Raw genomic sequence first — 19530 nt, 5'->3', positions numbered from 1 at the left:
ATCCCAGCACTTTGGGAGGCTGAGGCGGGTGGATCACCAGAGTTCAGGAGTTCAAGACCAGCCTGGCCAACATGGTGAAATCCCGTCACTACTAAAAATACAAAAAAATTAGCCAGGTATGATGGCACACATCTGTAATTCCAGCTGCTCGGGAAGCTGAGGCAGGAGAATTGCTTGCACCCAGGAGGCAGAGGTTGCAGTGAGCTGAAATTGTGCCACTGCCCTCCAGCCTGGGCAACAGAGTGAGGCTCTGTCTCAAAAACGAAATAAAACAAACAAATAAAAACAAAAAAGAAACAGGTGAAGGTAATTTTAATAATGTGCTTTATGCAACCAAATATGTCAAAGAACGTACATCCATTCAACAGTCAATCTAAAAGTTATTAATTCATTCTTTTGTACAGAGTCTTTGAAATCCAGTGTGTATTCTGTGCTTATAGCATGTCTCAATAGGACCAGCCACATTGTAAGTGCTCAACAGCTATCTGTGGTTGAGAGGCTCCTCTAGTGAACAGTAGAGCAGAGGACATAAAGAAATGTTGTGAGACAGAACTGGTGTCTGCAAGAAGCTAAACAAGGAGACTAAATAGCAATTAGGACAGTAAAATGGCAGAATTAAGTGTCACAAAGTAGTGCAACTGCCAAGTGAGTGGGAAATCCAATACATGCTTAAGGAGGTAGCAGAGGAAGTGCTCCTCACGGGAAGGAGTATTGTCAAGGGCAGGGGCCTGAAGCTGGTACAACCTGGAGAGGAGGGGAAGGTGGGGTGGGGTATGGGGTAGGAGGAACACTGTAGAGGGAAGCAGCCATGTGGGAAAAGGCCCAGAGATCTGAGCTGAGACAGTAAGGCAGCCAGGCTGAGAAGGAGAGGCTGCACAGGAAGCTGGGAAAGGATTTGAGAAACATGTGGTTAAAGGCTGCCAAGGAGGATGTCTGAGCAGGGGAAGCACATGATGACAAAGTTGTTTAAGAAGGTCAATCTTGGCTAGGCGCGGTGGCTCATGCCTGTAATTCCAGCACTTTGGGAGGCCAAGGAGGGCAGATCACAAGGTCAGGAGATCGAGACCATTCTGGCTAACATGGTGAAACCCCGTCTGTACTAAAAATACAAAAAATTAGCCGGTCATGTTGGTGTGTGCCTGTAGTCCCAGCTCTCGGGAGGCTGAGGCAGGAGAATCGCTTGAGGCTGAGGTTGCAGTGAGCCAAGATTGGGCCATTGCACTCTGGCCTGGGCAACAAGAGTGAAACTCTGTCTCAAAACAAACAAACAAATAAACGTATTATCAAGGTACAGTTAGGACAGAAGGTTAGATGATGAGACTGCGCCACTACACTCCAGCCTGGGCGACAAGAGCAAAACTCCGTCTCAGAAAAAAAAAAAAGGTCGATCTTGATAAACAGAAATACTGTGCTCCAGGAAAGGAAGGCAGGATACAATAATTATGTCAATTCCACCCCCAAATAAGTTTTAAATTTAATGTAATTTCAACGAAAATCCAAAGAAGGTCATTTAAAAAACTTGAAAAGGTGATTATTTGGAAGAACAAATGGGCACAGACAGAAAAGAAAACTTTTAGAAAAAAAAAAAAGAGAGGGTCTCTGCCTACTCAACCAAAAAAACATATTATCAGCTGGGTGCAGTGGCTCATGCCTGTAATCCCAGCACTTTGGGAGGCCAAGGTGGGTGGATCACTTGAGGTCAGGAGTTCAAGACCAGCCTGACCAACATGGTGAAACATCGTCTTTACTACATTAAAAAAAAAAAAAAAAAATTAGCTAGGCGTGGTGGTGCATGCCTGTTATCCCAGCTACTCGGGAGGCTGAGGCAGGATAATCCCTTAGACCTGGGAGGGAGAGGTTGCAGTGAGCCAAGATTGCACCATTACACACCGGCTTGGGCAACAAGAGTGAAACTCCATCTCAAAACAAACAAACAAATAAACATATTATCAAGGTACAGTTAGGACAGAAGGTTAGATGATGAAGTCAAAGGAAAGAACACGAAGTGCAGAGAGAAGTGGATCATAATCTGGACTTACGAATGTAACATGCAGTAAGGTGGCAATTCCATTTCTTCTCTAAGGCACTCATGTCCTTAGCCCATATTTCTGTTGAGTTACTATTTTCTTGTTGGTTTTTAACAGTCAGGATATTAACCCTTTGTTAGTCATATATGTGGTCTTTTAACTTTGTTTATAATGTTCTTTGATATACAGAATATTTAAGTGTTTTACTTGATGAAATTACAACAATCATTTATTTTATGATTTCTGCTCTTGGGTGAGATGGACGTAGAAAACACCTCTGTTTTCTTCTAGAATTTTAATTTATTTTAATTAATTAATTATTTATTTATTTTGAGACAGGGTCTTGCCTTGTCACCAAAGCTTGGAGTGCAGTGGCGTGATCATGGCTCTCTGCAGCCTCAACCTCCCCAGCTCAAGTGATCCTCTCACCTCAGCCTCCAAAGTAGCTGGGATTACAGGTACATGCCACCACATCCAGCTAATTTTTAAATTTTTTTGTAGAGAAGGGGTCTTGCCATGTTGTCCAGGATGGTTTCGAACTCCTAGGCTCAAGTGATCCTCCTGCCTCAGCCTCCCAAAGTGCTGGGATTACAGGCATGAGACACCATGTCCTGCCTTAATTTATCTTTAGAATTAAAATATTGGCCTGGTGTAGTGGCTCATGCCTGTAATCCCAGCACTTTGGGAGGCTGAGGCGAGTGGATCACCTGAGGTCAGGAGTTCGAGACCAGCCTGACCAACATGGTGAAACCCTGTCTCTACTAAAATTACAAAAATTAGCCAGGCATGGTGGCGGGCACCTGTAATCCCAGCTACTCAGGAGGCTGAGGCAGGAGAATCGCTTGAACCTGGGAGGAGGAGGTTGCAGTGAGCCAAAATCACACCACTGCACTCCAGCCTGGGCGACAAGAGCGAAACTCCTTCTCAAAATCCAAAACAAAACAAAATGAAACAAAAAAAGAACTAAACTATTAATTAACATGGAATAAATTGTTTTGTAATGAATGAGATGGGAATCTAACTTATATTCATAATGGTTAGCCACTAATTTAAAATCTCCTTTTCATATACTTGGATCTGTTCCTCCTGTGCTTCTGTTTTATTCCGTTGAACAATGCTACACTTAAAATTTTCAATGTTTTAGAATATATTTTAATATTTGACAACACAAAGTCCCCTGCCCTAGGATAAAACTGGGGGAAAAACATCCCAATATTCTAATCACCTCAGACCCAAAATCTACTTTGATAGAATACTGTGTTCTTATTTAAAAGGACACTCAAAACAGACATTAAAACTTGTAAAGTACAGGCTTAAAAAAAGCTGGTGGGGCCAGGAGTGGTGGCTCACACCTGTAATCCCAGCACTTTGGGAGGCCGAGGCGGGTGGATCATCTGAGGTTGGGAGCTTGAGACCAGCCTGACCCACATGGAGAAACCCTGTGTCTACTAAAAATACAAAATTAGCCAGGCATGGTGGTGCATGCCTGTAATCCCAGCTACCCGGGAGGCTGAGGCAGGAGAATCGCTTGAACCTGGGAGGTGGAGGTTGCAGTGAGTTGAGATCGCACCATTGCACTCCAGCCTGAACAACAAGAGCAAAACTCCATCTCAAAACAAAACAAAAAACAAAACAAAACAAAACAAAAGTTGGTGACTCCCCAAATAAAAAGCGATACTATCTGATGGGATATGCAGCTGCCTCTTGTTGCATAAGGGCTGAACATTTTCGCACAACATTGCTTGTTTCTGTGCATTGGGCAGAGCTGTCAAGTCACTGATACGTAAGCTGCACTCCCAAGTACTTGGGTTCCAAGAGTCTCAGCATCTGGGAATACAGAGGTGGTCTGTAATGTCTGCCAACTGGGAATACAGAGAAGAACAAGACAGATATGCTGACAACACTGCTGTGCTAGACCCAGAGTTTGTCTCCAGTGCAGATACATAAAAACACGGGGTGGGACCCACAGATTCTCCCTAGTGGCTTTTTCCTGCTAAATCCCCCCACATCACAGCATCCCAATAGATTTCAGCTCTTCTAGTTCTTTTAATCTTCTAGACTGGAGGAAGCGTGTAATTCTCTGCAGTTAGGGGAGCCACACTGAGGACTTTTACACAGACAGGCATCTCTCACTATCTGAACTCTTGCTATGTGTTATCCGAAACTCATGGACCACATACATTTGGACAGTTTGGTATCCCTCACCATCTGAATCAGGAATTGTACAGATTCAGAGAGGGAGAGATACCTAACGGTGTGTCATGAAGGCTGAAGTATTTTAGGGAAGAGCCCATTGGTTTTCATCGGTAGCTGGCACCAAGAATAGTGATGGCCAGCAGGGCTCCCCAGGCTCCTTTCTAGGGGGTTTAGCAACCCTGAGGACTCACAGAGCCTGACCCGACAAGATTGCAGAATTTTAGAATTCTCACAAATGAAACTGACAGCCAAGAAAGTTTATACAGAATGAAACCACAGAAAGATCACAAGCGAGCACTATGAGAACTATGACTAATTCAAACAACACAGTGATTCTTAGTCTCTCTGGCAATCTGCAGGCCCACTTCAATGTGGAAATGGATTGCCAAGACTCTAGCCTCTACTCTTAAAGCCCTCTGGCCAAAGGCAATCCACCCAGGGCACAGAATCTGGGGTAACCAGGAAGGGTGGCCAAGGAACACATTCTGCCACTAAAGAAATGGGTGAAACAGATGGAATGGGATTCACTAATCCTATCATTTCATTTAGAATTCTCTTCCAGTATAGATTTGTTCTGGGCTGTAACTAATTTATGGTGCTGGTATGGAGAGTTCCTCCTTTTTTCTCCTTTTATCGTTAGTGTTTATTGCAGTTTACTATTTTAGTTCTTCCACTGTTTGCTGGATGTGTAGAAGCTAATTTTATCACTGGTCCAGTGATTGCCTACCTGAACTGGATACAGACCAAAACAGTAGACATTACCTAGAGGCTTGGCAAGGAACTTGGTAATGGCCTTGGAGAATGAATGGCTCCATCGCTTTATCTCAGGATGAAGTGGCTAGATATGACTTTGGCAGAAGTTAAGTGTGACTGAATTTGGTTTCGGTATACCTAGAATTCATTACTGGGAACAGAATGTATCACTGGGAACATCTTTAGAATGTATAAATAGGAATAAGGATGTGTGTGTTATAGAGGAGGGACCATGGAGAACCAAAGGGTAGGATGTTCAACGGACTCCTTTAGGGTATCTGTTCAGCTCACAATGACCCCCAGCAGGCATGTTTGTACTTCATTCCTGTAGACATAGCTGATAGTCCCAGAGGACCTGCCCATCTCTCAGATATATGGAATTCAGGATAGAAGATTTCAGTTCAGATTGGGCTGGTTTCTTAAAGAAGAAGATGTAAAAACTGAGAGGCTGCCAGGGCAGCCATCTTCTATATCATTACCAGGAAAACTGGACCAGAGAAAGACAGAAGAACAAAGCAGATACACTGAGAGATGCAGAAATAAGAGATAAAGGAGAGTGTTGGTTTATAATGGCTTCTCAGGTCCTAGTCCTCAGTCCTTTCTGTAAGATTCTAAAGCATCCGTGCTCTGGGGGTCTGTGAGTCTGGTCATCCTGCTTACTATTAATAAGCATCCCTTATGCTTAAATTACATCAAATTGTTTTTGTAGTACTTGCAGCCAGTATGTGCTTATTAATACTGGAAGGACCATGACCTGATCTGTGTGTGCACATTCACATGTGTATATGTGTGTTTGTGTGCCCATGTGTGTTTAAGAGAAAGGCAATGCTGGCAGCGGTGTGGAAGGTGGACTGCCTTACCCTCAGGGTCTTTCACCTAGTCCATTCCAGTGATCTCTTGTCTTTGTCTCTATTTTCCGTCATGATCCCACTCCATTCTTTACATTACCGTCAGAATGATCTACTGGAAATGTACTACGTTACTGTCAGAATGATCTACCTGAAATATACGAGGTTACTGTCAGAATGATCTACCTGAAATGTACGAGGTTACTGTCAGAATGATCTACCGGAAATGTACGAGGTTACCGTCAGAATGATCTACCTGAAATGTACGAGGTTAGCGTCAGAATGATCTACCTGAAATGTACGAGGTTAGCGTCAGAATGATCTACCTGGTCAGAATTATCTACCTGAAATGTACGAGGCTACCGTCAGAATGATCTACCTGAAATGTACTAGGTTACCGTCAGAATGATCTACCGGAAATGTATGAGGTTACTGTCAGAATGATCTACCGGAAATGTACTAGGTTACTGTCAGAATGATCTACCTGAAATGTACTAGGTTTCTGTCAGAATGATCTACCGGAAATGTACGAGGTTACTGTCAGAATGATCTACCGGAAATGTACGAGGTTACTGTCAGAATGATCTACCGGAAATGTACTAGGTTACTGTCAGAATGATCTACCTGAAATGTACTAGGTTTCTATCAGAATGATCTACTGGAAATGTATGAGGTTACTGTCAGAATGATCTAACTGAAATGTACTATGTTACTGTCAGAATGATCTACCGGAAATGTACTAGGTTACTGTCAGAATGATCTACCTGAAATGGACATCTACCCGCATTTCCCCATCACCTACAGAAGTCAAGCTCCACAGTGTTATATATAAGTACATTCATTCCTTCAACAAATATTTAATGAGAACTTACTATTATTTAATATTTAATGAGTACCTACTATGTCTTACTACTATTACTAGGCCAACCAGTCTAGACACTAGGGATAGAAGAGAGTAAGATGAATTTACATGCCAGTGGTGTGGTAAAGACAGGCATTAAACAAGTTTGTTTTGTTTTCCGGGTAGTGAGTGATAAGTGCTATAGAGAAAAATAGAGCAGAAGGAGGTAGAGAGTGACAGGAGCAGGGGCAAGGGGTGCTCTTTTAGACAGGATGGGCAGGCAAGGTTGAGGGAAGATGTGTATGAGCAGACATCTGAATATGATCGGGAACTGAAAATGGGATGATGTGGCGATGAGTTTTCCTTGCAGAGAATAGCAAATGGAAAGATCCTGAGGCAGGGACAGCTTTGGTGGCTTAGAGGACCTACAAGGTGGCAGGATAGCAGAGTCATTAAGATGGGCAGGAGTCAAATCAGATAAGGACATGGGGTAAACTGTAGGCTGGGCTCACAGGTTGTTGTGAGAGTCATAGGAGACTATTGGTGGGTTTTGAGTAGGAGAATCACATTTGCTTTTTGTTTTTCAAAAAGCATTTTGGCTGCTATGCAGGCCTGCCTGTATTAAAGGCTAGAATAGAAGCCAGGAAAGCAATAGTCAAGGCAGAAGATCATGATGGCGTAGGCTTGGGTGGCAGTAATGGAAGTGGTGAGAAGCAGTCAGGCTCCAGATACAGTCAGGCTGAATACAGAACTGGCTGGCCTGACTGATACATTAGAAGGGGTGTGGGGAGGAAAAAGAGGCCCTGAGGAGCCACTAAGGTTTTTGGGAGGAGCAACTGGATAAATGGAATGGGCTGGTGGTTGAGCAGGTTTGGAGTACTTGAGTAGAGTGGGGGAAACAAGAATTCTCTTTGGGACATACTCAGTTTGAGATCATTTCAGACTTGGAAGAAGTTGGTTATACCAGTCTGGAGTTTGCGGAAGACGTCAGGACGGAATCGCATCTCTCGTGACTCATCTTACAGTCCATATGTACACCAGCGAATGAAATATCCAACTGATTGACTTGTGGTTGACACGTATGATGTTTACGTATGACGTTTTGTGGTTGGTGCCTTTATTTGTGTCATCTTCTCTGCTGGGAACACCCCTTCAACTTTTCCACCTTTGGCTGAGTCTTGCCCTTTAAGGTAAGCCCAGGAAACATGGAGAAACCCTGTCTCTACTAAAAATACAAAATTAGCCGGGCGTGGTGGCACATGCCTGTAATCCCAGCTACTCGGGAGGCTGAGGCAGGAGTCCCAGATACTCGGGGAGACTGAGGCAGGAGAATCGCTTGAACCCGGGAGGCAGAGGTTGCAGTGGGCCGAGATCGCGCCATTGCACTCCAGCCTGGGCAACAAGAGCAAAACTCTGTCTCAAAAAAACAAAAACAAACAAACAAAAAAAAGGTAAGCCCGGGCATCCTCTCCTCAAAAAGCTTACCCTGAACACCGGGAGTCAGGAGTCTCTCATCAGTACCTCTGTGGTTCTGACCTCATTAAAGTTGCCTAGTAGAGTCTCTAGCGCAGGGCCTGCCTAACTCATCTTCGTATGCTCAGGGCCTTGCCCTGAGCCTGGCACACCGTTAGGAGCACTAAACATACGCAAGGGCAGGAACCCGTCAGAAGACCCACCCACTCAAGGAGAGGGCGGGAGAGGACCGGAACGACTGGGGAGGAGGAGACGGGTTCCAGTCACTTCCTCCGTGAACGTGAGACCCCGCTCTTCCCTCAGGGCCGGCCCCTGCCTCCCCGCAGCAGGGCGCCCCTCCACTGTCCTGGTTTACCTGTGAGTGGAGGGGCGCTAGGAGAGTTGACATCGGTTGTGGTGGAAGCACTAGGCTGTCACCCGCGGGAGAGGTAAACCGAAGCATGCCCGCCACTCGTGTGAAACCATGGGCAGTCAGAGCCACCCGTGGAACTGGCCCGGGCCGCGCCCTGTTCTCTGGCGCCCCCCGACACGCACGCGAGTGCCGAGCCAAGTTCGTCCAGCGCAGCCCCGGCGTCTGGGGCCCCGGCTCGGAGTAGGGGCAGGTCGGGGCCCCCAAGAGGCCACGACCGAAGGCAGGCCCCTTGCTCGGGCCCGTTGCCGCCCAGCCCCGCCCGCCCGTCCCCGGGGTACACACCGGTGGGAAGGAGGAGCGCCTCCTGCGCGGGTTGGGCTTCCGGGCTGCCGGCGCCGTCCACCCTCTTGGGTCGGAGCGGCGACGCCTGGTCCATGGCTCTGCTGCAGCTGCGGGTGGCGTCCGGATAGCGAGATCCCGGAAGTGCCCTGGCTGCACTAGGTTTCGTTTTCTCAAATCTGGGCTGTCGCTTTCAGTCACTAGCCAGCCCGGAGAAAGCTGGATGTGCAGATAGGGGTTCTCACGCACACTGCTCCGGATTCAAGTCTAGTCTAAATTTGAATAGCTTAAAAAACCCAAACGCCGGGCATGGTGGCTCACGCCTGTAATCCCAGCACTTTGGGAGACCGAGGAGGGCAGATCACGAGGTCAGGAGTTCAAGACCAGCCTAACCAACATAGTAAAACCCCATCTGTACTAAAAATACAAAAATTAGCTGGGCATGGTGGCGCGTGCCAGTAATCCCAGCTACTCCGGAGACTGAGGCAGGAGAATCGCTTGAACCAGGAGGAGGTTGCAGTGAGCCGAAATCAAGCCACTGCACTCCAGTCTGGGCTACAGAGCGAGACTCCCATCTCAAAAACAACAACAAAAAAACCCCAAATGCCAGGCTTTCCTACTCCACCCCCCACGACTCAGCAGGAGAAACACTCACTCTCCTGAGGATTCCTCCTAAAAACTTTTATCATACTGGCCGGGAGGGCGCGGTGGCTCACGCCTGCAGTTCCAGGACTTTGGGAGGCCGAGGTAGGCAAATCACGAGGTCAGGAGTTCGAGACTGGCCTGGCCAACATGGCGAAATCCCGTCTCTACTAAAAATACAAAAATTAGCCGGGCTTGGTGGCGGGCACCTGTAATCCCAGCTACTCCAGAGGCTGAGGCAGGAGAATCGCTTCAACCCAGCAGATCACGGGTGAGCCGAGATCATGCCACTGCATTCCAGCCTGGGGGACAGAGCAAGACTCCGTCTCAAAAAAAATAAATAAATAAAAATTAAAAATTATACTGAGTTTGGCCTAAATAAGCATATCTTAAAAGGACACAGAATTAACTGGTCTTAAATCCAGTTGCCAGTAGCAAGTCTTAATTTGGCACCCATAGGGTACAGAGCACCATATAAGATGAGGTTTTCAGTGAATCTAACAAGTAGAGAATATAAATGCATATACTTATAGTTAAAAAATAGTTGTTCTGGAAAAAAGACATATAATAGTTGGTGGTTTGCTGAGGAATTAATCAAAGGAAAACTGGAGGTCTCCCACTTTCAGCAGGTTGTAAAGAAGACTGCCAACTAGGGATAGCAGAAGAGAGAAACATTAAAAAGGACAATTTGATTGTCTTGACAACTATGAAATGAATTGCAGAAGAGTGTGGGGTCTGCAAAACAGGGAAGTGAGCAGACGCTAGCAGCCAATTATTATTATTTTTTTGCCCTCCACACAGGAGGATGGAAGAGTATTTCTTGTAGGCCAAAATGAAAGGCCCTAAAGAGACTGACATTAGGGTGTTCCCCAGCAAAATAGCTCAGGTAGGTCACAGAAAAACAAAGAGCCCTTTACCACACACTCAGTTTACAGTAAGCTTTTTGGTGTTCCACACTTAAATATGAGTAGACTACCAAGACCATTAACTCTGAGGAAAGCCTGTAATGTGAATGAGACCAAAACAAACATATAGGGGAAACCAAGAAACAAACTCTGGAGGACACAGATTATGCAGAAAGAATATAGAGATGCATGCATGTGTATGTATATGTGTGTGCATATACATACATAAACATACAAACATCTTTAAGGAGATAAAATACTGCAACTATGAGCCAAAATAGGATGCTATTAAAAAAAAAATTCAGAGAAGGGGAGCTCTTAGAAATTAAAAATATGAGACAATATGAGTCTAGAAAAGTAAAATGCAACAGATGAACTGGAACATTAAATTTAGAAATGGTCCTAGGAAAAGGTCCTAGCAAGAAGATAGACCTGAAAGTTAAGAGAAAAGGTAGGAAAATTAGAGATCAAACTCTGGAGGTCTAACATCTGGAAAAGAAAGAGAGAAGAGATGGGAAATCATTAGTTTCAGACTGAATGATCCCACCAGGCACCTAGTACAAAGGATGAAAATGGACTCTTAACAGGGACAGAACATTGAGACAAAGATAAACCTATAAGCTTCAAGAGAGATAAAAACAGATTATGCAAAAGAGAAGGAACAGAATGGCATTCGATTTCCAGTAGTCACCCTGGAAGCCAGAAGACAGTACATTTTCAGACTCCACAGCAGCAGCACTGAAAGCTAGCAGATGTCTTCAAAACTGGGCATGGAGACCACTAAAGAATTCTATACCTTGCCAACCAAAACAGCAATCAAGTGTAAGGGTAAAATAAAGACATTGTCAAACACACAGAGATTCAAAACATTTACTTCTCATTTTTCCTTTTCAAAAGCTATTAGAAGAGCTTTACCAATATGTGGAAGAGTAAACCAAGGAAAAGGAAAATAATGGGATCTAACTGGAAACAGATCTGACATAAGAGACAAAGTGAATCTCTGGGGTACTGATGGAAGATGATAGCTATGAACAGTCCAGACTAAAGCACATTAAGATTTTAGGAGAAATTTCTCCAAGATAAAACTGACAGAATATCTCATATTCCTAAAGGTCAAATGGATTCCACAGGCAGAGCTCAAGGAAACACTGACTGATCCATAATATTCTCTTTTGCACAAAAATAGTTCCCATACTGATCCAAGTTTTTTTTCCCTCCCACTTCATTTTAGTGCATTGCCTGAAATTCCTGCATCTCTACGGTGAATAAATGGATTTCTCAACTTTCCTCTTCTGTAGGTTGCTGGGCTGTTTTGCTCCTTTCCCTAGCTGTCTGGTTTCCCAGTCTGCTTGGGCTTCCCAGTCCCCTTTTCCAATAGATAGATGACTAGGGCCAAGTAACCTATGGTAAAGTGCTTATTCTTTCCCTTTTTTCTGTTAAAAAAAAAAAAAAAAAAAAAGATTTGCAAATCATGCCCAGGAGATACCAAGGGGCTGTTTCAGATTTCACAATTCAGAATTGTTTTCACATGTGTGTGTGTGTGTGTGTGTGTGTGTGTGTGTGTGTGAGTGCTGTGTTGTTTTTTGGAGACAGGGTCTTGCTCTATTGCCTAGTCTGGAAGTACTATGGTGAAATCACATCTTATTGCAGCCTTGACCTTCCGAGCTCAAATGATCCTCCCACCTCACTCCTGAGTAGCTGGGATTACAGGCACATGCCATCATGTCAGGCTAATTTTTGCATTTTTTGTAGAGACAGGGTTTTGCCATGTTGCCCAAGCTGGTCTCAAACCCCTAGGATCAAGTAATACGCCTGCCTCGGCCTCTCAAAGTATTGGGATTACAGGTGTGAGCCACCATGCCTGGCCTTCTTGTGCTTTTTTTTTTTTTTTTTTTTGGAGACGGAGTCTCGCTCTGTCGCCCAGGCTGGAGTGCAGTGGCCGGATCTCAGCTCACTGCAAGCTCCGCCTCCCGGGTTCACGCCATTCTCCTGCCTCAGCCTCCCAAGTAGCTGGGACTACAGGCGCTGGCCACCTCGCCCGGCTAATTTTTTGTATTTTTTAGTAAAGACGGGGTTTCACCATGTTAGCCAGGATGGTCTCGATCTCCTGACCTCGTGATCCGCCCATCTCGGCCTCCCAAAGTGCTGGGATTACAGGCTTGAGCCACCGCGCCCGGCCTCTTGTGCTTTTTAAGTGAAATTTTTGCCCAGCCCAATTACTTCTGGCCTAAATAAGCCAAGTTTGACTACTTTCTAGGTTTCCTTTTCAATAACTGTATCTCTAACTCTACCTAGAACAAAAATATTCAAGTTCCTCCAGGTTTCTATTCCCTCTTCTCCTATCTTTTTGTATTGAAAGAGTAGAGAAAATCTGTGGAAAAGAAGATTCATTTCAAAGAGTTTGCCAGAATCTTACTTACAGAAGAGGTTCTCCCTCTCTTCACTCACATGGTTGATGGGACAGTGTTTTATGGATCCAGATATTGCTTCTCCAACAAGTGTTAAAATACTTGGGAGTAACCTGCATAAAATTAGTTCCTCAGGTGCTGTTGCCCACCTTGTAGCTCATAATGGTAAATGATTTGCCAGGAATTAAAAATCAATTTTGTAAGTAAAAATGTGCAATTTAGCTCTCCGGCGGGGGGGGGCGGGGGCATGAACTAAAAGGTAACAGTCACAAAACAATTAGAAACAGCTGAGTTCTGTTATGACATTTGTTTCTCTTAATATATAATTTGTAAATAAATTATAAGTTGTACAGTGGTATTTCATGTAAAATATACACTTCTATCCTACTCATGTAAAGTAGCACAGCAGTGAACGAGATACCCTATGTGTATGAAAATGTCCTAATTGTGTTCTTGGAATTTCTAAGTCACACAAATAAAATCTGAAATAAAATATGAACCCCACGACAAAGGAAAACGGAAGGGAATTACCTTGATGGACCTAGACCTTCTTTTGCGTGGCTTTAATTTCAGCCTAATAAGCTAATTTCACAAACAGGCGTTAGCTACATATTTATAATATTTTTTTTCTACATTTATTAACCCCACATTGGCAGAAGATTTCCTTCTCAGGCACAGTCCCAGCTTCATAACCATAATCCCATGTTAGCTCTGTTCTTGCTTTCACATACCTAGAAAGCAGAAATTTGAAAAGAATCATAAAATACCCTAAATAACTACCAATGAACCAAATTATATCAATTTTCATATTAACATTAACCATCCTCAAAAATATGATCTATTCTCTCACCTGACACCCACCAATTAGGAATGACCTTTTATTAAGAATAACCATTTGAGTTTTATTTCAAATCTACTAAAATGTTAAGCAGGAACCTATCAATATGAGGAAGGAAGTATATTTTGCCAACAGTGGGACCCAGTCATGTGTTGAGGCCTGCAGTGTGGAAGTAGCTGGGGAATGGCTCTGAATTAAAGATTATGTAGCACTCTGCATCATTTATCCCGAGTGGAACTGGGTGATACCTGATATCTTCAGTCCTTTCAGGCATTCATTCTAAGTGGGAATAAGAGTTGAAATTTCAGGTGTTCAAAATCTTTTTTTTTTTTTTTTGAGATGGAGTCTCGCTCTGTCGCCCAGGCTGGAGTGCAGTGGCCGAATCTCAGCTCACTGCAAGCTCCACCTCCCGGGTTTACGCCATTCTCCTGCCTCAGCCTCCCAAGTAGCTGGAACTACAGGCGCCCGCCACCTCGCCCGGCTAGTTTTTTGTATTTTTTAGTAGAGACGGGGTTTCACCGGGTTAGCCAGGATGGTCTCGATCTCCTGACCTCGTGATCCCCCCGTCTCGGCCTCCCAAAGTGCTGGGATTACAGGCTTGAGCCACCGCACCCGGCCTCAAAATCTGATTGAATAGGAACAGTTTAGGATAATTGAATATTCTACAGTACCAGATATTTGGGGCTATAGTATATATCTTCTTTAAAATATTTTTCTATTGTAATTATCAGTTTTTGAGACAGGGTTCAAACTCTACCTCTTGGACTCAAGTGATCCTCCCACCCCAGCTTCCCGAGTAGCTGGCCACCACACCTGGCGAACTTTCTGTATTTTTTTTAGTAAAGGCAGGGTCTCGGCACGTGGCCCAGGCTGGTTTCAAACTCCTGAGCTCAAGCAATCTCCCCGCCTTGGCCTCCCAAAGTGCTGGAATTACAGGTATGAGCCATGGCACTCAGTCCTCTATTGTTATTTTTAAAGTCACAATTTCCTCAGAATTAAGTAAGCAAAATCAATTTCAAACCTGTTGGTGAAGAATGCCACCAGTGGAAAATTCCTGTTGTGTGTTTCTACAAAAACATTCTGTACCAAGAGATTTGGGCAACAACTATGCTGTTAAATAAAAATAAACACAAAGGTTAGAAATAGCATAAAGTCTGATGCCTTGTGCTTTTGCATTAGAATACCATTCTGTTTTTAATATATCACGCTGACTTTGTTCTTTTTTTGTTAATGTATAAAATATCACAGCTGCTGTTAATAGTGGGAACCCATTCAGAAAAGCCCTGTTCTGACACTTTTATATGTTACTGTTAGAAATGCAAAAATGGGACAAATCCCTATAAAATATATCAAAATTTATCATTATTATAAATGCATTTGTCTTTTGATTCTGCAATCTCATATCTAGAATTGTATTCCACAGATTCATCTGCATATGTTTCCATGTGTAAAATTATTCATTGAGCATTGTTTTTAATGTTAAAGGTTTGGAAATAACCCAAATATTTACCTAAAGTGGATTGGTTGAATAAACTTTGGTACACAATAGAATTCTATGTGGCTATAAACAAAAGTGTACAAATAAAAAGAATGAGCAGCTCTGGGTATTAATATGGAAAGATTGCCACAATATACTTTTTTTTTTTTTTTTGAGACGGAGTCTCACTCTGTCGCCCAGGCTGGAGTGTAGCGGCATGATCTTGGCTCACTGCAACCTCCACCTCCCGGGTTCAAGTGATTCTCATGCCTCAGCCTCCCAAGTAGCTGGGATTATAGGCATGTGCCACAACATCTGGCTAATTTTTTTTTTTTTTTGTATTTTTAGCAGTGACAGGGTTTCACTATGTTGGCCAGGCTGGTCTTGAACTTCTGACCTCAAGTGATCCACTTGCCTCAGCTTCCCAAAGTGCTGGGATTACAGGCATGAGCCACCACACCTGGCCCAATATACTGTTAATCTGAAAAACAAAGTATAGAACAGTGAATATAATATGCTATGTTTTATGGTAAAACAAACAAAAAAAAAGGGGGTGGGGGGGCGGGAGAAATAAGGCCAGGTGTGGTGGCTCACACCTGTAATCCCAGCACTTTGGGAGGCCAAAGCAGGCAGATCACTTGAGGTCAGGAGTTTGAGACCAGCCTGGCCAACATGGTGAAACTGTATCTCTACTAAAAATACAAAAGTTAGCCAGGCATGGTGGTGCACACCTGTAATCTCAGCTACTCAGGAGGCTGATGGGGAGAATTGCTTGAACCCAGGAGGCAGAGATTGCAGTGAGCCGAGATCGTACCACCGCACTCCAGCCCGGCGAAAGAGCGAGACTCAGTCTCAAAAAAAAAAAAGAATAAAAATGATGACCTAAAGCGAGAAGGTGGAGTGGGGGCATGGGAACGGGAGCACAGTACTTCTCAAGGTATGGCTTTTGTTTTTTCTTTTTTTTAACAATAAGTTTTCACAAAGTAAGTTTAACATGAAGATGTACAGAACCTAATGTTTACTTCACTGTAACAAACAAGCATTTTGGAGAGGAGATATTGTAAGCAACGAGTTTCGCTGCTGAAGACAGCCATTATGTAGCTTCGTTTCAAGGCTTCTAAAAAGATGATACCATTTACTCATATTAGCACTATTCCAGTATTGCTCTGTTGCCCACTAGCTGCCAGCTCCACACATTCATCATGGGATTCATTAATGCCTGTAATCTCAGCTACTCAGGAAGCTGAAGCATGAGAATCGCTTGAACCCCAGAAGTGGAGGTTGCAGTGAGCCAAGATTGTGCCACTGGTGACAAAGTGAGACTCCATCTCAAAACAAACAAACAAACCCCCAAAAACAGTATATTGTGGCAATCTTTCCATATTAATACACCATTAAATCCCTGCAGTATTCTTTGGACATATCTGCCACCATTTAATTTCACTGATAACTTCCTATTCATACATTTTTTTCAACTCAGGTAAATGAGCTTATTTAAATCTGATATATTTAAATACTTTTCTTATACACCATTTCTTATAGTTTTTAAAAAGCAAATGTTTACTATGTGCTGGCACTGTTCTAAGCACTTTATTATAATTCATTAGATTCTCATAACATCCTAAGACAGTTATCATTTGTCCCCATATTACAGAGGTAGAAAATGATGTATCAGAGGTCAAGTAAAACATCCAACAGTATACAAGTGGAGGACTGGAATTCTAACCAGATGGTCTGACTTTAGAGTCTGTTTATCTTATTTTCCTCATAATTATGTTAAGTAGCATAGAAAAACAGTTGTTCAGAAATAGGAATCTCAGCCCTTATACTCACATTAAGGAAGCGGCCGACATTTCCTTCTTTTGTGGCATCCAATAAAAACACATTCCCTTTGTTGAACTTTGTTAGAGAATCAGATGAAGTGTTCTTGGTTTCACTTAGCAATTCTTCATCACAAAAGACCTGCTGTTTTTGACATGCTGTAGATCGTCCCTCTTGGGGTTTCTGTATTTGAACCTCAATTGCCTTTTTAATATTCTGATTATCCAATGTGGTCGCCGGGTTACATCTGCTCCTTGGTGGAGTTTCTTCTCTACATTTAGTTATATCTATCACATCTGATTCAGTCAGCAGATTATCTTCAAAATCATCAACATGGTTTGAACTTGAGTCCTCTAATAGATATTTTGGAAGGAAACATCAGGAAATATACTTGCTGAGCAATAGTGCTGAAATTAACAACACTAATTAGATGCTAGGTGCTTTAATTATCAATCCTTACAATGTGTTAGGCAGGTAGTATTAATTATATAAAGGAAACTTTGAGTCTCTGAGGGATTAAGGAATTCATCTGACCCACAATAATGAGAACTGGGGTAACAAACCCAGAAATGTTTGAATCCCAAAGTCTACCTTCTCTCTACTACGTAAAAATGCCTTTTTATGAATCTACATCTTGCTTCTTCATTACTATATTTAATCTCTACTCTTAATAAAAACTGACTTTCTTCTCTTTAATTCTGGAATCTGCACTTAAGTATATTCTAAACAAATGTAACAGAGTGGTTGTTTTGGAGGCACTCTAGGCCTTTACGCTGCCAATAAAAGGCCTAACCCTGACAGAGTCACCTTCCACAAGTCCCAGCAGTGACAACTGTATTGCTAGGGGTTTTGCACATATTAGTGTTTGGTGTTTTACTAGATGACCATTCAATAATTACACTTTTGTAAACAATAATCCTTTAAAAGCAGATGCACTGCTTAATCGTTTTTCTTATCCAATAAGGAAAATAGTTTTTTGAAAGTATTCAAAAGTATGAATATGGCTGGGCTTGGTGGCTCACGCCTGTAATCCCAGCACTTTGGGAGGCCAAGGCAGGAGGATGCTTGAGGCCAAGAATTCAAGACCAGCCTGGGCAACAAAGTGAGACCCCATCTCTACAAAAAAATTAAAAAAAAAAAAGAAATTAGCCAACAAGGGGGTGTGTGACTGTAGTTCTGGTTGCTCAGGAGACTGAGGTGGGAGGACTGTTTTGAGCCCAGGAACTGGAAGGTACAGGGAGCTATGATCCCACCACTGCACTCCAGCTTGGGTGACAGAACGAGTCGCTGTCTCTCTTAAAAAAAAAAAAAAAGGTATGAATGTATGTCAGATGGAGTAAGTATAAATTACTTATTTTAAAAGAGCCACAAAGCTACTTGGACCACCTAATTCAATGGCACAAAGATATTATACCTGTTTAAAATTAAGGCTCTTAATTTAATCATCACTGTTGTTGCTGGCTGCTGTTCCTACGTGTACTCATATTTTAATCATGGGTTACATGTAAACCATAATACAACTCTGGATTTTTTTATACAAAAAGTATGTAGCTGTTGACTTTTAGAGTACCCACTATATATATTGTAGTACTCAATGAAAAGGGCAAAAGAACCAAAAGCAACGGTATGCATTGTGGCTCACATGCATGATAAAATAAATATAATACACAAAATCCCCTTTCTCGATAAACCTTTTCTATCAAGGAACTGCCATGTCTCCTCCAATCTCCATCCTTTAATATTAGGTGGAGAGCTGGGGTTGCAGGGGAGAAGAGGCAGCAGTGGCTCACCAATTCTTCACAAATGGACATGTCTCAGCAATGTCTCCTTGTGAAGGACACAGTGAAATGCAAAAGTACCAAAAATAAGGTTTGTTCAGTTGTAATATTAACTATGGCAAGGACTAGTAACTCTGAAACACAAGGACTCAGGGTGGCAATATTTTAGCCTTTTGCCAGAGTCATGCTGAGTATGCTCTGTGGCAGTATTGGCTAGGCAACTGCAGGAGAGTGATGTGTGTTTATTTTTAAAGCCATCTACAAAGAGTTTGAAAGTGGCTGCTTTGCACAATGGTTCCAAAGCCATGGACAACACCTGTACACCACAGAGAGTCAGAGTTGTCCGGCTCACCCCTCTTGCCATGCATCAAGTCATTACTGATAATGAGACCAGAGGCCAGCAAAGTTCTTCTGTAGAAGGCAAAATAGCAAATATTTTAGGCTTTGCTGGCCATGTGGTCTCTATTGTGATTATTCAACTCTTGTTGTAATGTTGAAGCAGACAATATGTAATGCAAACTGGCTGTATTCCAATAAAACTTACATTTTATTTTTTTTTGGGACAGGGTCTTGCTCTATCGCCCAGGCTGCAGTGCAGTGGCACAATCATAGTTCACTGTAACCTCAAACTACTGACCTCAACAATCCTCCCACCTCAGCCCCCTGAGTAGCTAAGACCACAGGTGTGCACCACCACACCTGGCTATTTCTTTGTTGTTGCTGAGACAAGATCTTGCTACATTGCCCAGACTCATGGCCTCAAGCAGCCCTCCTCCTGCCTTGGCCTCCCAAAGTGCTGAGATTACAGGCCTGAGCTAATGCACCTGGCCAA

The 19530-nt window shown here is 43.2% G+C and overlaps 2 protein-coding genes across 15 annotated transcripts in view; both read right to left on the bottom strand.

Moving 5' to 3' along the window:
• Positions 1 to 8991, bottom strand: part of PHF11 (PHD finger protein 11) — a 37388-nt gene extending 28397 nt beyond the window's left edge. For 2 of the 3 annotated variants that reach the window (XM_073014306.1, XM_073014299.1), the window contains exon 1: positions 8833 to 8991. Coding sequence is in view for 2 of the 3 variants with exons in the window: in XM_073014299.1 (XP_072870400.1) it covers positions 8833 to 8926 (94 nt within the window). In the remaining variant the exon portion in view is untranslated. The remainder of the gene's footprint in view (positions 1 to 8832) is intronic. The other variant, XM_007960407.3, reaches the window with a different exon arrangement.
• Positions 8992 to 13076: 4085 nt separating this feature from the next.
• SETDB2 (SET domain bifurcated histone lysine methyltransferase 2) overlaps positions 13077 to 19530 on the bottom strand; it is a 51458-nt gene continuing 45004 nt past the window's right edge. For 11 of the 12 annotated variants that reach the window (XM_073014208.1, XM_073014215.1, XM_073014197.1 and 8 more), the window contains 3 exons: positions 16933 to 17273; positions 14644 to 14732; positions 13077 to 13515 (listed from right to left, as the gene is read on the bottom strand). In XM_073014208.1, coding sequence (XP_072870309.1) covers positions 13398 to 13515; positions 14644 to 14732; positions 16933 to 17273 — 548 coding nt within the window. In that variant the 3' untranslated portion in view covers positions 13077 to 13397. Of the gene's footprint in view, positions 13516 to 14643; positions 14733 to 16932; positions 17328 to 19530 lie in introns of those variants that run through there. The other variant, XM_073014232.1, reaches the window with a different exon arrangement.

This window comes from Chlorocebus sabaeus, chromosome 3 (assembly GCF_047675955.1).
Source record: "Chlorocebus sabaeus isolate Y175 chromosome 3, mChlSab1.0.hap1, whole genome shotgun sequence".
NCBI classification, from domain to species: Eukaryota; Metazoa; Chordata; class Mammalia; order Primates; family Cercopithecidae; genus Chlorocebus; species Chlorocebus sabaeus.
The sequence above is the reverse complement of the archived record's forward strand: the minus strand, read 5'-3'. Positions and strand labels throughout refer to the sequence as shown.